General features: G+C 52.4%; 2 protein-coding genes across 23 annotated transcripts in view; one reads left to right on the top strand and one right to left on the bottom strand.

Annotated features, from left to right (window-relative positions):
• USP40 (ubiquitin specific peptidase 40) overlaps positions 1-8,898 on the top strand; it is an 81,685-nt gene extending 72,787 nt beyond the window's left edge. For 11 of the 18 annotated variants that reach the window (XM_036319934.1, XM_036319933.1, XM_036319940.1 and 8 more), the window contains 4 exons: positions 849-1,056; positions 1,166-1,261; positions 4,281-4,366; positions 5,036-6,566. In XM_036319934.1, the coding sequence (XP_036175827.1) occupies positions 849-1,056; positions 1,166-1,261; positions 4,281-4,366; positions 5,036-5,147 (502 nt within the window). In that variant the 3' untranslated portion in view covers positions 5,148-6,566. Of the gene's footprint in view, positions 1-848; positions 1,105-1,165; positions 1,262-1,789; positions 2,773-4,231; positions 4,367-5,035; positions 6,567-8,405 lie in introns of those variants that run through there. The other 7 variants (XR_004969431.1, XM_036319937.1, XM_036319941.1 and 4 more) reach the window with 7 other exon arrangements.
• A 127-nt stretch (positions 8,899-9,025) lies between these two features.
• Positions 9,026-14,096, bottom strand: part of DGKD (diacylglycerol kinase delta) — a 115,592-nt gene continuing 110,521 nt past the window's right edge. For all 5 annotated transcript variants that reach the window (XM_036319950.1, XM_036319952.1, XM_036319951.1 and 2 more), the window contains 3 exons: positions 13,268-13,382; positions 11,800-11,930; positions 9,026-11,029 (listed from right to left, as the gene is read on the bottom strand). In XM_036319950.1, the coding sequence (XP_036175843.1) occupies positions 10,940-11,029; positions 11,800-11,930; positions 13,268-13,382 (336 nt within the window). In that variant the 3' untranslated portion in view covers positions 9,026-10,939. The remainder of the gene's footprint in view (positions 11,030-11,799; positions 11,931-13,267; positions 13,383-14,096) is intronic.

Raw genomic sequence — 14,096 nt, 5'->3', positions numbered from 1 at the left:
TTTGTTTTCAATAAGCAGTATCCCTTTGAAGCCTGTGCTCTCCACTTACTTAGACCCCCAACCAGCTTCTGGTTCCTCATCGTCCTCTTCACCCCAGCATCTATGCTGACCCTCCACTCCCTCATGGAGAAGGTTCGGTCTCCTCCAATTACTCCTTTTCTCCCATTGCATCACTCTTTCCTTTGGTGAAATCACCAATATAACAGAAGTAATCTTTAAAATCACTCATTGTCACACCATCCTAAAAACAAGTGAAAGAGTAGTTTTCATTTCTCCCCTCCAGCTTCCAGTCTTGCCTGCAGTTTTTTTTGTTTTGTTTTGTTTTAAATATATTTTATTGATTTTTTACAGAGAGGAAGGGAGAGAGATAGAGAGTTAGAAACATCGATCAGCTGCCTCCTGCACATCTCCCACTGGGGATGTGCCTGCAACCCAGGTACATGCCCTTGACTGGAATCGAACCCGGGACCCTTCAGTCCGCAGGCCGACGCTCTATCCACTGAGCCAAACCGGTTCGGCTTACCTGCAGTTTTTATTTACTTCATGTACATAACAGCTTCCATAGATCTTTTACTCCCATCTTTCTGACTGTTCTTTCCCTCCTCCCTGGCTACCCCACAGCAGTCAGATGTTTAGTGCCGCCCAGGCAGCCACTGTGGCTGGGAACCTCTCATCTGGGAGGAGCTTCACTCCATCCTGGGTCGGGATGAAAGGAAATGAGGGTTTAGTGGCAACCTCTTAAAAAATGAGAAGAGCTGGAGGGGAAGCTTCACACATCACCCCCCTCGTATCTATCGTGTGTTCCTCATTTTACTTCAAAGCTGATGTTTTACTGTTTTCTGGTGCAGCCCTCAGGACATGTTGCTGAGGACACAGATGCGCCTCCCTGGCGAACGGGCATATGCCCTGCCCATGGACATGGTGTGGGACGCTGCCCGGGGCACTGCCAGCTCCCTGCGGCAGCGAGTGGCTGACTTCTATTCCCTTCCTGTAGAGAAGATTGAAATTGCCAAATACTTTCCTGACAAGTTTGAGTGGCTTCCAGTGTCCAGCTGGGTAAAGTGTGGGGATTCCTGCATAACACCTTCCCTGCAAGTTTTCACAGAGGGAATTTAGTAAGAATGCGAGGTTGTTTCTTTATTCAAGATGCTTGATTTTTCTATAGAACCAGCAAATTACCAAGAGGAAAAAGAAGAAAAAGCAAGATAATTTGCAGGGTGCACCTTATTACTTGAAAGATGGAGATATTATTGGTATTAAGGTAAGTTTTTTAACAGCAACTTTCCCACTTTGACAAAACACCAGGATTAGATGGTTTCGTAGAAATGATTTATGAAATCTTCAAGGCACAGAGTCTTTTGTATGTAAATTGTTCAGAGCACAGAACACGAAGAGGGAGAGCAGACAGCTCCTCGTGTGGCCAGTGGGGCCTCAGCACCAAAACCCTAACTGTGGGTCTGACCTGAGTAAAATGCTGCTGTAGGTCTGAGGAGGTCCCTGCATTAGGTTACATTTCCTTCCATTCCTAGTTGGCTGAGTTCTTTGTTGTAAATCATTAAAATCGGTGTCACTGAGAAACACGTCCTTGACATGGGCCATTCTTACATTCCTCCGACAAACGTGGTTTGTTGTCAATACTTTTTAATTCTTTAATTCTTAAGTGAACTATTTACTGATAATAGATTGATTTAATCCCTTAATCATCACTTCTAGTCAACACTGTATTAGACAATTGACCCTCTTCCCTAAAAAGTAAATAAGGCTGTTTACCTGCCATGTTTCTGCATAGGACATTCAAGAGACCACAAGATCAACATCCATAAAATTCTAAGGTAACTAGGAATACATCCAACAAGAAGCCTTCTGAGGCCTCTCTGGAGAGGATCACAGACATTTTGAGTGGCGTTAAAGCTTCAGTTTTTACCATGTTCTTAGAAAGGAAGCCTCTCAGTAACGGTGTCGTCCCAGGGAAAACCCAGACGGGTTACATTAAAGAGGATAAACGTGGAAGAGCTCGGCCAGGGTCCTTGCCTGGTCAGCATTAGGACTGACGCTACAGCCCCCAAACCGACCCCCGCAGACAGGGAACTGACAGGTATTTCAGATCCACATTAAAAATGATTATTCAGTAAGTGGTTCTGGGGAAATTGGTTCCATGTAGAAAAAAATGCAGTCATTTTGGTTTTCATAAAGAGGGCCCTCAAGCTTACCTTAGCCCCAGGTCCCATAACATCTATGCACCTCGGCGCACACCAAGCACAGCAGCCAGTGTAAAGGCTTACATGTGAAAAGCAGTGCTTTCCAATCTTCAGAAGAATAGATGGAAAAAAAATTTGACTTGGGATTTCTTAAAATAAGAAACAAAATGCACAACTCAAAGTATTGATTAAATTGACTACATTAAAAGGAAAAACATATATCAAAAGAAACCGTCATCAGAAGCCAAGCCACAAATAGGAAAAGATATATGCAACAATAGAATTAATAAGGATCATTATCCAAATGTAAAATACTTCTACCAATCAGTTTCAAAAAAATACAATCGGGGAGAAATAGGCAAAGATGAATAATACCTGGCAATTCTCAGAAAACTAAAGGGCCAACAAGCAGATGAAAAGGTGGGCATCTTCCGGTAGCCAGGGAGCTGCGAGTCAGCAGTGATTTGTGGCCAGACCCCCAGCACTGCGTCTAGCCCAGCCGTGGGCAAACTATGGCCCGCGGGCCGGATCCGGCCCGTTTGAAATGAATAAAACTAAAAAAAAAAAAAGACCGTACCCTTTTATGTAATGATGTTTACTTTGAATTTATATTAGTTCACACACACACTCCATCCATGCTTTTGTTCCGGCCCTCCAGTCCAGTTTAAGAACCCATTGTGGCCCTCGAGTCACAAAGTTTGCCCACCCCTGGGCTAGCCGCTCTGGAAGCGGTGGGCAGCACTCAGGAAAGGTAATTCCACTCAGTCATCACCCCAGAAAAACTCACACTGGGAGCGAGGAGACACAAAAATGTCCACTGTGTGACAGCGTAGACTGGGAAGAACTTAAATGACCCTCAGAAAGGGGATACAATGAGGAAAAATACTGAAACAGGTGTAGAACACAGCAGTTAAAACTTATAAACCAGAGCTGTGTGCATCCAGGTGAGCATTCTGACATAGAAAATGATGTCCCAGGATGGTTTTTTTTACAGAAAGTCTAAGCCATGTACATGCTGAGTCCGCCTCCTGTGCTGCCATCGAATGGCAATGCAGACAGAACACTAGCACCCAGTTGATGGTGGGCTTACCTGGAGCAGGGGTGGGCATCAACCGAGTCTGTCTTTTCCTTGGAAAATACTAAAATGAAGCAAATATGGTAAAAGTTTAGCACTAATTGCTAACTTTCACTGATAATTCTATTATAGGCCATGCACACATTTACTCAGGTTTCCTCATGGCAGCCAGGGGAAGGAGGGAGCTAACTGCAGGGCCATGCCCAGCCCTCACTACCCTGGGGACATGGTGTCTGTCCCATTATCTCTGTATTTTCATGATTTCACAAAAGCACATCATGTACAAGTTACTGGACTGGAGGTGACAGTATTTGTTGGGATAGTTTCTCCCGAGAGCAGAAGCAGGCAGCCCTGCAGTTGTGTAGGTCCCAGCCTAGGTGACCCAGTCAGCTCCCCCAGAGCCGTCTGGTCCTCTGACCTGTGCTGTCCTTCGGGGTTATCTTCCTTCAGGTTAACATTTTGATTGGTTCACACTGAGGGTGGCCAGTATTTATGGTAAATAAATTCAGATGGTAAATAAATTCAGATGTAAAACTGACGGCAAGCACTAGGAGAGCGCTCGTCCCTCAGGAGGCCATGCTGAGCGTCCTGCGTCTATAACGCACTGCCAGACACTTCCAGGAGGTTCCCAGGAAGTCAGACGGGTGCGCCTTTCGGCAGCTCCACTGGAGCTGGAGGTGCCAGGTGGACATGGCTGCCCCCAGACCACAGTGTGTTTCTGCCTCTCCCTGTCGTTCTGATGGGGCCTGTGCGGGGCTCACTCCAGGGGCAGCGTTTTTAGTCACAAGCAAAGGTTGGGTGGCTCCAGAGTCACTTCTGCTCTGCCTGCCACTCAGTCTGTCATCAGGCACTAGAGTGTTTCCTGTCAGTTATTAATCCAGTTTACGTAAAGGTGGATATATCCTTATGTTGGTTTAGGTAATTTTCACATAAATTTACATTCTTTATTCAAATGTAGGCTAAAACGATGTCTGAATACGTGGCTCCTTCCTTATTTTGAAATGCAGAATCTCCTGGTGGAAGAGGACGATGACTTCAGCACAGTCCGAGATGACATTGGGAGGGAGGACCCTGCTCTGGGAAAAAGGAAAAGGTAACGTGAGGTTTCTCACTGTCTCATGGGTGCCGAGGCCTCTGGACGGCTCGCTCTTACTCAGAGCTCTGGCCAAAGCCTCAGGTCTCATTACAGGGCTGAGTGCTTTGGAGAAACTTCGTGTCCTTTAGAACATGAACCAGGCCTGTGAGCTTGGGACAGAGATGCTCACAGCCTCACCTCGAGGACACAGCCACACAGTTTCATCTCCGCCCTCCTCCCCCCCAACTTTCTGGGTCTTTCCTTCAGACACAGAGGGCTCAGTCACCTGAAAACGGGCATTCCCCATCACAGGTCCACCAGCTGTCACCTGCCCCCGGTGGCTGCTCCAGAGCTGCCTCACCTCACTGGCCTCTTCCTGCCAGGCCCCTCCGGGGTTAAGCGCCCTGCTCTCCCCGTTTCCTCTTCTGTGTACAGTGGGCTTGCTCCCCTGGCCTCTGGGCCACCTGTACCTCCCAGGACCTCCAAATATCCTCTGAAACCCACACTTCAAACCCCAGTGCCCAGACCCAGCTCACCACTGCATCGTCACCTCCATGCAGGCCACACCGGGGGTGCCCGTCCTCCTTACTCACTCCCCACTTTGGTCTCCTGAAGTCATTCCACACCCGACCTGGGTGGACCCCGTGTCTGTGACTGTGAGTTGGTGACAGCCTCTGTCTCCCGCAGCCTGGAAGCACTTCGCGTGCAGAGCAACAGCCTTCTCTCCAGTGCAGAGACACCTGGCCGGCCCCACAGACCAGAAGCTTCTCTGTCCATCCACGTGGGGAGTTTCAGATAGCGCCGGCACCGCTGAGGTCCCTGTGGGCTCAGGTTCAGTCGGAACTGGTACCAGGGCCTGGCCAGCAGGGGACTCCGCCCCTGCCAACTTTGCTTGTGGTTCCGTGAGAGCAGGCTTGTAGGCTGCTTCCACTTTATTAGAGGGACGTTTGGTCTCAGGCCAGGCAAGTGCACTTTCTCACCGGCCTGCACAGCATGGCCACCGAGGGACTCCCAGCTGGGCTGTCTCACAGGTGCCAGTGAGACTGCACTGGACCCAGCCACCACAGTTACAAGAACATTCCTAGTTCTGCATCGACTCCAGGCTCGCATAGCATGTTGGCCAGTGAAGTGCACACAGTCATCTCTCCTCCCTTCACTGACCAGACAGCGTAGTGTCTGCACTCAGAGCTTCTGAGAGCTCAGCACACGGATGGGCTGGCCAGGCTGGTGCAGGACACACAGGGAGTCTGTTCTAGTTCAAAGTGTGTCGTCCATGATCAGAACGTTCCGGAAGCCTGTGCGCTGTGCTAATGGTCCGAGAAACCTCTCCTGAAACAAACAAAGGAAGCGTGCACAAGCTCCTTTTCCTTTCCCTTCAGCATGGCCAGCTATGGATTTAAAAGGTGTCACTGGCATTTATGACAAATGCTGCATCTGTGTTACGAGCCGACTGACACTTAGGACACAGACGATTCACTTAACTCAGTCAAAAGTGGGATTCCTGAAAAGAAAGTAAATTCTTCACTTTTATGCCTCCAACAAGGCGAAGTACGGTTACAACGTCACACAAATCTCTCATCAGCCCTTCATCACCGACATTAAGATAGCACTTCCATGTTCAGAGGTGGACGGACGAGGTCTCCTGTCCCGCTCGCTGAGAGAGGAAGTGGATATTGGGTTGGATGAGCCCGCTTTTGCCTCCTGTCCCCCTTCCAGCCTCATCAGAACCAGCTGGAACCCTCAGTCTCCTCCCTATTTGTCTGAGATTGTTGGGTCTAAACTGCTAATTTGTAAGAAGTTGGACTTTCACTAGCAAGCTGCCCCCATGTTCTCAACACTCAGCCCGTCTCAGGATGCGCACTTGGGGTGGCGGCGTGTTTGTGAAGATCCCGGACTGTGAGCTCAGGGTGGCTGGGAGCCCAGCCCTCCGTGCAAACTCTCCTGTTCCTTTTACTGTGACTGACATGTCTCCTGCTGCACCCTTCGTGTCATTTTAAGGTAATGAAGTAATGTAGTAACTGAAAGCTTTGCTGTTGAGAAGCCAGACACCTCACTGGATGTGACTCACCAAGACAGAGGGGGATGGGTGTGTGTGCCTTAGCGTCCGCAATGAGCCACTGGGGCCTCCAGCTCCCTTTTTTCTTAAAGTTGCGATGCACTGGGGCTGCAGAGAGAGCTGTACAATTTAATAAAGAACAAATAAAGTGTCTTCACGTTCCATTTTAAGCTGACTGCTTCATGTTCCACTTGGACTTTTTTCCCGAGTGCATGTCAGATGCTAAATAAGCATGGTTTATATTTGGAAATACTGTATCGGGACCACAGTAGAAACAACAGAAGCATGTTTTGGTTTTAAATAAGTTCACATTCCTGGGAAAAACTGTGAAGAAACTGCAGTGGCCTTTTCCTTCTAGGGAACAGAACTGGCATAAGGTGCAGAAGACAGTTACTCGCCCTGACATTTTTCTGCCAAAAGGGGTTACAAGAATTCCAGTAATCCATAACTATGGCTTCACAGGCCGTTCACCCCATCGGGGAGGGGCACGGCAGCTCATCTGATTCTGTTCTTGATTGTGTCACATCTAAAGCAGGGCAGTAATGCGAGTCAGTCAAGTACACAACAAACTCATTTTGTGTTCTGGGGACTCACTACCTTTCAAAGAGGAAAGTGAAGCAGTGAAATTCACACAGGTCGGGAGGGAGAAATGTCTCCATTCCCTCCAGTGCTCACCCCTCCCACCCAGGCACCCTGTGGCGCTGACCCAGCCCTCAGCGCGGCTGGCCTGAGGACTCCTGGCTCATGAACCTCGGAGCTCACAGCAGAGCTGCGGCAGCTGTCCCAGGCGCTGGTGCCTTTCTCTGCTGGTTTCCACCTCCCAGAGGTTCCCCAGGTGGCGAGACGCCACCAGCAGCGCTACACTGGCATCCTCTCAGGCTCTGCCTCACTCTAGGGCCTGTAAAAGTCCTGGGCCTGACACCCATGGGCTCAAAGTGGGTGCCCTGCCCACCTTGCTGTCACTCCATTCAAATAAAAGCGGAGGGAGAGCAAGGCAGGTGGGGTTGCCCACAAGAGACCCCAAACAGAAACATCAAATGTGACAGCACCCAACTTGATGTTAACAGCTAGTCCACCTACCAGCAGACCACACGTCCCCCTCCACAGGCAGCTCCTGCTCCCCACCGTCTCGGGGGAGGACAACAAGGTCCTCTGGGATGTAACACCTCAAGGTTCAATCTACAGCTAAATGAGATGTTAAGCCCAGCCTGGAACCAAGTACACAACGAGTGGTATGACCACAATGAAACCTCTCTTCCGAGAAACAGAAGACGCCCAGTGCAGCAGTCACAGCCCAAGCTGCTACACGATGGCACGAACTCCCCGCCCACTTGTGAGGTGAGCCCCTGCCCTCTGCGCTGGCCACCCTGTTCTTCAGAAAGGCTCGCACATCCATGTTCCCTGTGGGTACACCTTCCATGGGTGTTGGGAGAACCTCACACTTAGGCACTGCCTTCCCGAGGCGGCTCATCCTGGAGGCCTAGGGGCTGAGGTGCCTGGGGACCAAGTGAGCACAGGCTTTCGTCTGCCAGCTTGGAGTTTGGCTGGCAACACCATTTCCTTAATGGCTCAGAGACTTATGGTTGAATCTGCCTCTGAACAACGTGAGCCAGGGAGCCTTTACCTCCCCGCCAGTGCTCACCTTCCATGTGTCTACAACCCGTTCATGCTTTTGTGATCCAAACTGAGGAGGCTGAGCACTCGCTTCTGCCTGATACAGACAGATTCTAAGGCCAGCACCCTGGCGGGGCTGATACAGTCAGAGCTGCCCCTCCACCCACCGCCCCCCCCCCCCCCAGCAGCTCCCCTGTGCAGCCCACCTCAGTGCTCAGACCACGCCTCCATTGAGGCCTCCACACCACAACCATCTGCTCAGATGTGCCCAGTCTGCTCAGCTTTCTCTGCACCAGTTCACCCATCTCTTGTAGGGGCCCTGGCCCCACACCTGCAAAATCACTGTAACTCATGTCTCTAAAAAAAGCTTTTGCTTTTCCCAAACAGAATCATCAACCTCAATACTCGCTTCCATTCTCAAGCCATCCATGGCCCAAGCTAGCTGCTGGAGGACCAGCCATCAAGCCCACCCTCCAGGCCTGCAGCAGGAGGAAAGAAAGGCATGCTCCCAGGTTTTTAAGGAAACTTTCTGGAAATCCCAGTAAATACTGAATCTTTTTGACCAAAATTAAGTCACGTCAGTCAAGCTGCAGAGGATACATGGTCACAGCAGCAGGGCATATTTGGGCACAGCCCTCTCCCCACTACGGTGCAGGAAGGAAAGGAGACCTGGTGTTTGCAGGCATCAAGCAGTGGCTTCCACAAAAGCTAAGAATCTTAGAAATGCTCAAAATTAGATTAGACAGCACGGGGCCAGCACTAGGGTACGGTGAGACCTTGGGCACAAAATGTAAAGGCACCCAAAAACTCAGTAAGCAAGCTAAATCATTTTCAATACAATACTTTTGGAAATCAAAGTTAATGCAGAAAAGCCTATGATGAACAAATTCAACTTGTTTTTAGAGCAGCTGAAAAATGTCATTCTGATGGAGTTTGGAAGGATTTTGGCAACCGACATTTTATGTCAAAGTACAAGGAATGAGGACAAGAAATCAGACAATGAGAGATCCAAAACAGGCTTCTTTTATTTACACACACAACCACTTATTTACAACCCCTGACGTGGACTATGTACATAGCAACACAGCAGGCATATGCTCCACGGTGAGTGCTGTATAAATTAAGATCATAAATATGAGGGTGAGTCCACCCAAGAACACAAAACCTTTTCTCCAAGACACTCCAGGTATCCTTCCTGCCTCCACACTGACAGACACCCCACCCTAGGACACAGCAGGGGTGCTGGAGCGGGCAGAGGTACAGCCCCACGTGCAACCACAAAGACACCACAAGGCACGGATGCCCGCCCTTCACTGACGCACCTTCATGCAAAACGGACGTTCATTCCTTTGCTTCTGACGAGATTTTTAAAAATGGCTTTTATGTAAACAGTGCTGCTTTCATCACTGACAAAGTGTTAACTTTAAATACCACACATGACCCAAACCTAACTCCCCCTGCAACTCCCCGAGCTCCAGCCTGTCCCGTCCCATCCAGACGCCCTGGGAACCTTAGAATCCAGGTGCCCACCTCAAACAGGGCAGTGCCTTTCTTCACCTTCAGCTGTTCTGATGGGGAAGAGAATCACGAGGCAGGGAAGGCAGACACAGCTACCTGGCCTCACCTCCAATGAAGGTATGTGTAGAACACGGGGCTCTCCAAACCCCGCCACAATGCCACACGTGAGCACAGGATTGGGCACCCAGAAGAACCACCAGTGCGAGCACCCCCAAACCAGAGACGGGTGCCTGGCCAGGCCCAGGGAGGACCCACTGGGCACGCTGGTCAGAGGGGTCTGCAAAGTGAGTGGCAGGTAAATGCTGTTCAGCTGTGAGTCCCCAAGGGGCCCCTATGGGTGACTCTGGACAGCGCCCTGAGGCCTCCTGCCCAGTCCCCTCACAAGGTCAGCCCCCCCCCTTTGGGATGCGGGATCCTGGCACCCAGGGGTGGGGGTCGTAGAACCCCCTTTCCAGGGTGGAAGAGAGCCCTGTAAGGTGTGACTGTCTCTGGAAGGGCAGCAAGGGGCAAAGTCAAAGGCAGTGACGGCTTGCAGAGCTACACAGGCACCGACACCTCCAGGAACCTGGGGCCTGGCAGCACCAGACGAGAAGCCACCCACGGGTCAGAGGCTCTCAGGACAGCCCGGGCAGCAGCCTGTTGTCCCACAGAATGGACATGCTGTCTCCAGAGAAATACTGACCCCGTGCAACACACAGCCTCCGTTGCAGGGAGGCCACTGGCCATCGGGTGCTCCCGGCCCCGGACAGCACCGAGGCTACTGCATCCTGGACACACAGGACCAAGTCCCCCGCCGCAGCTCAGGAGGGACCCGAGACATAGGGGAAGGGCTTCATCAGCCCTAGAACGTGGCTACCTGTTTACCAGCTCCAGGAGGAGCAAGTGTTCCTTTCTTTTCACGTCACATTTGAATGAACAGGACTGGAAACGCATCCACAGTGCCTACGAACCAGGGAAGGCAGGACCTCATAATGAGCAGGGACATTTGCAGTGGGTGGCGGCCTCGTAGGGCTCTGTGGAGAACCATGAGTGGCTGGCGGGAGACGGTGCCTGACAACGCGCTATGAAAGGGCAGAGAGGAGCCCTGGGACACTTGTGTGCAGCCCAGCCAGGCTGTTTCTGCTGGGATGCCAGGGGCCAGGGAGGCCAGACCTGGCCCAGGACGTAGGTCAGCGAGCAGAGAGGTGGTGGCACGGTCACCACGTACACCACTGGGTTAGAATGGTGCGTGTCCAAAGGTAGCCATGTTGGTGTGCCCGAGGCCCTGGAGCTGGCCAGGAACAGTGTCCGAGAGGCTTCCTGTCACGAGCACAGGGCGTAGAAATAGCACCATGAGAAGGGCCCAGGACGGGCCCCGCCTCAGTCGCAGGAGGAACGGAGGACGCAGGCCGAGAGGGCGGAGGCTAGGCCTCGGTGGCAGGGGGGCTGCGGCTCAGCTCCTTGATGCCACACAGGATCCTCTTCATGTGGCCCACCTTGGTCACGCCGAGGTCCTGCAACGAGAGCACAGCACCCTGATGCCAGGCAGCAAGCCAGGCCCCGGGCGCCACCATGGGCTGCCCAGCAACTCTGCACACAAATGAGGGAAGTGATGGTGACACCAGATGGACAGGAACGGCATAAGAAGTGACAAGTGTGCAGCTGCCTCCACACCCCTCCTGTGATCCAGTCACCAACACTGCTGAGGGACCACCACCCAAGACAAAGACCACACACAACCGGCAGCAAGTAAAACCCTCCCTCCCCAAGCACCACTGCCCAGGACGTGGCGCCGAGACCACACCCCTGAGCTGGGCCAGGCGCCCCTCCCTGTCCCCCGAGATGAGGCGAGGCGCCCAGCCTGCAATGTAAGCCCGTGCGCATGGACACAGGTGAGAAGGGCTGCACTGGGGAAGCTGCCAGGCCCCCAGCAGCCACAGGGTCTCCCTGACTCTAATCGACTGTGTCACCGACAGAGGAACCTCTTGTGTTCCGAGTCCTCCACCACAGGGAGCTCTTCAGTGACAACAGTTCCCATCCAACCAGGCTCAGCAGAGCAAAGTCCCCCCCGCCCCCTCGCCTGTCTGCTCTGGCTCCTTCTGGGTATGGTGGGTAGAGACATCACTGCCCAGAGCCCCGCACACGTCACCCCGAGTCGCATGCGTCACCCCGCGTTGTACACAAAGGGCCGAGAAGAAACGTAAAGAGAATCCTGATCTGGGACATGGCCAGGTCAGAGGGAGGGGACAGACGGAGCCGCGGGCAAGCCCAGGTGTGGAAGTACCTTGAGGTCTCTCCGCTCCAGGTGCAGGAGCTCGGAGCCCCGGATGTCGTGCCGAGTGAAGATGTCCTTATACTCACAGAGACTGAGGTGCTCCAGCCAAGCAGCAACCTCCTCTGTCCCCCAGAGGTGAACTGTCAGAGACGGAAAAGCAGGAGAGCAGTGAGTGCCAGCGCCCAGCACCAGGCAGGCAGCAGCAGGCACCGAGGTGCCCCAGACACCCCAGCGGCAGGCACCCTGAAACACCACAGTAGCCAGCACCCACGACACCCCAACAACAGGCACCCCAGAACACCACAGCAGCCAGCACCCACAATGCCCCAGCAACTGGCACTGCCCTGAGCTGTGCAGAAAGGGGTGCAGCTGCGGCAGGAGCTGGTGTCTGTCCCTGCAGCCCTGTCCCCGTGTCCCCAGAGGAGTCATAGGCACCAAATGGAGGGAAAGTGGGTCTGGCTGTGCAGCTAAAGCCAGCTTTCCCTCCACCTCGAGCAGTTTCAGCCGTTCACCTCCTGGCACATAAACTTCTGCGTCACACCAAAAAGTATATTTTTTGCCGATCTGACAAAAAATATAGGCATAATTTTGATTTATTCATTTCGGATGGCTATTGTTTTGCTGGCTGCTATGATTATTTTTTAATTGGACAATCTAAGGGAAAGAGGTCAGTGACCCTGACTGAACAGTCAGGCACTGCGTTTTTTAAACATTCCGCAGCACACTGGTTGAAAATCGCTGTTGTAAGAGGGTTCATTTCAGTTTGAGCCACGGCAGGAAGGGAGACACGCAGAAAGTTCATGTAGTCAGAGCCACGATCATTAAAAGAAACCCAATTTCTGGACAAACATGCGAAAAAGAATAATCAAAGGGCACTGCCCCAGCGGGCACCAATGCCACCCAAGCCCAGGCTGGGCCCTGGCACCCGAGGGCGCTGGGGAAAGCAGTGCTCAGGGCCAACTCTTCAGACGGAGACTTTAAGCACCAATTTGCTGACCCAAAAGAAAAATTTCCTTTAGTATCATTTTCTATTGATTTCACCGCCCACAAGAGCTGGTGGCCCAGGTCCCGAGGGGCAGGGGCCTTGATCAGTGAACCAACTGAAAGGTAATCAGCAGCCCCACAGAGGAAGCAGGTCTGAGTGGGAGCTCTGTGTCTCTGTCTCGTCACCTCTGCTGTCCTCCCACCCCAAACCCCCAATCCAGGCAGGCAGGTGGCGCAGTGGCCAGTCACCTTGTCTACATGGGGAACAAGTTCAGGGCAGGAAATGACAACGGTCAGCACCCAACACAGAGGGGAAAGCAAGGCACAGTTCTGTAGCTGCAGACAGAAGACTCCTGCAGGCCACTGGGGGGGGGGGGGGGGGTTGGGGGGGGGCGGCCTGGGAAATCGGGGAAGAGCCACAGGACCAGGGGAGGAAGGGGAGGCTGGGAGGCACACACAGCGGCGCACACAGCCAGAGGAAGGAGGCAGGTACCCGGGGCTCCCAGGCTGCTGTGGGCATCTCTGTTCTTGCTGTTCTTCTCCTTCTTAAACTTAGTCACCAGGCGGAATTTTCCACTGCGGCTGCGTTTGGAAAGATCCATCACATTCTGTGTGGAAAGCAAGAAACACTGAGAATCAGACACCAGGGCACCAAGCCCCAAGTCACACCTGGATCAGAGAGGCAGCAGGGCCTAAAGATGCTTTGTTCCAAATTTACTTATTCTTGTGTTTTTCCTTTATTTTTAGTCTAGTGTTTGTTAATTTCTAATGCCTTTTAGAAGTGGTTTCACAGTGATCGCTGTGTGTATTTTCATATTTCACTTTTCATTTTACACCATGCATTTCCCATGTGATTAAAAAGCTTTGTAAATATTATTTAAACTAGAGGCCCGGTGCATGAAATTCATGCACGGGGGGGGGGGGGGGGCGTAGAGGTGTCCCTCAGCCTGGCCTGCACCCTCTCCAATCTGGGACCCCTCGGACATCCCTCCTGCAATCCAGGACCACTGGCTCCTAACCACTCACCTGCCTGCCTGTCTAATGCCCCCAACTGCTCTCCCCTGCTGACGTGGTAGCCCCCAACGGCCCTCCCCTGCCGGCCTGGTTGCCCCCAATTGCCCTCCCCTGCAGGCCAATTCACCCTCAACTGCCCTCCCCTGCTGGCCTGATAGCCCCTAACCCCCTGCCAGCCTGATCTCGCCCCTAAATTCTCTCCCCTGCCAGCCTGATCTCAGCCCTAAATGCTCTTCCCTGCCAGCCTGATCTCGGCCCTAACTGCCTCTGCCTCGGCCCCACCATCATGGTTTTGTCCAGAAGGATGT

Source organism: Myotis myotis, unplaced genomic scaffold (assembly GCF_014108235.1).
Source record: "Myotis myotis isolate mMyoMyo1 unplaced genomic scaffold, mMyoMyo1.p scaffold_m19_p_8, whole genome shotgun sequence".
NCBI classification, from domain to species: Eukaryota; Metazoa; Chordata; class Mammalia; order Chiroptera; family Vespertilionidae; genus Myotis; species Myotis myotis.
This window is presented reverse-complemented; position numbering and strand designations above follow the sequence as displayed.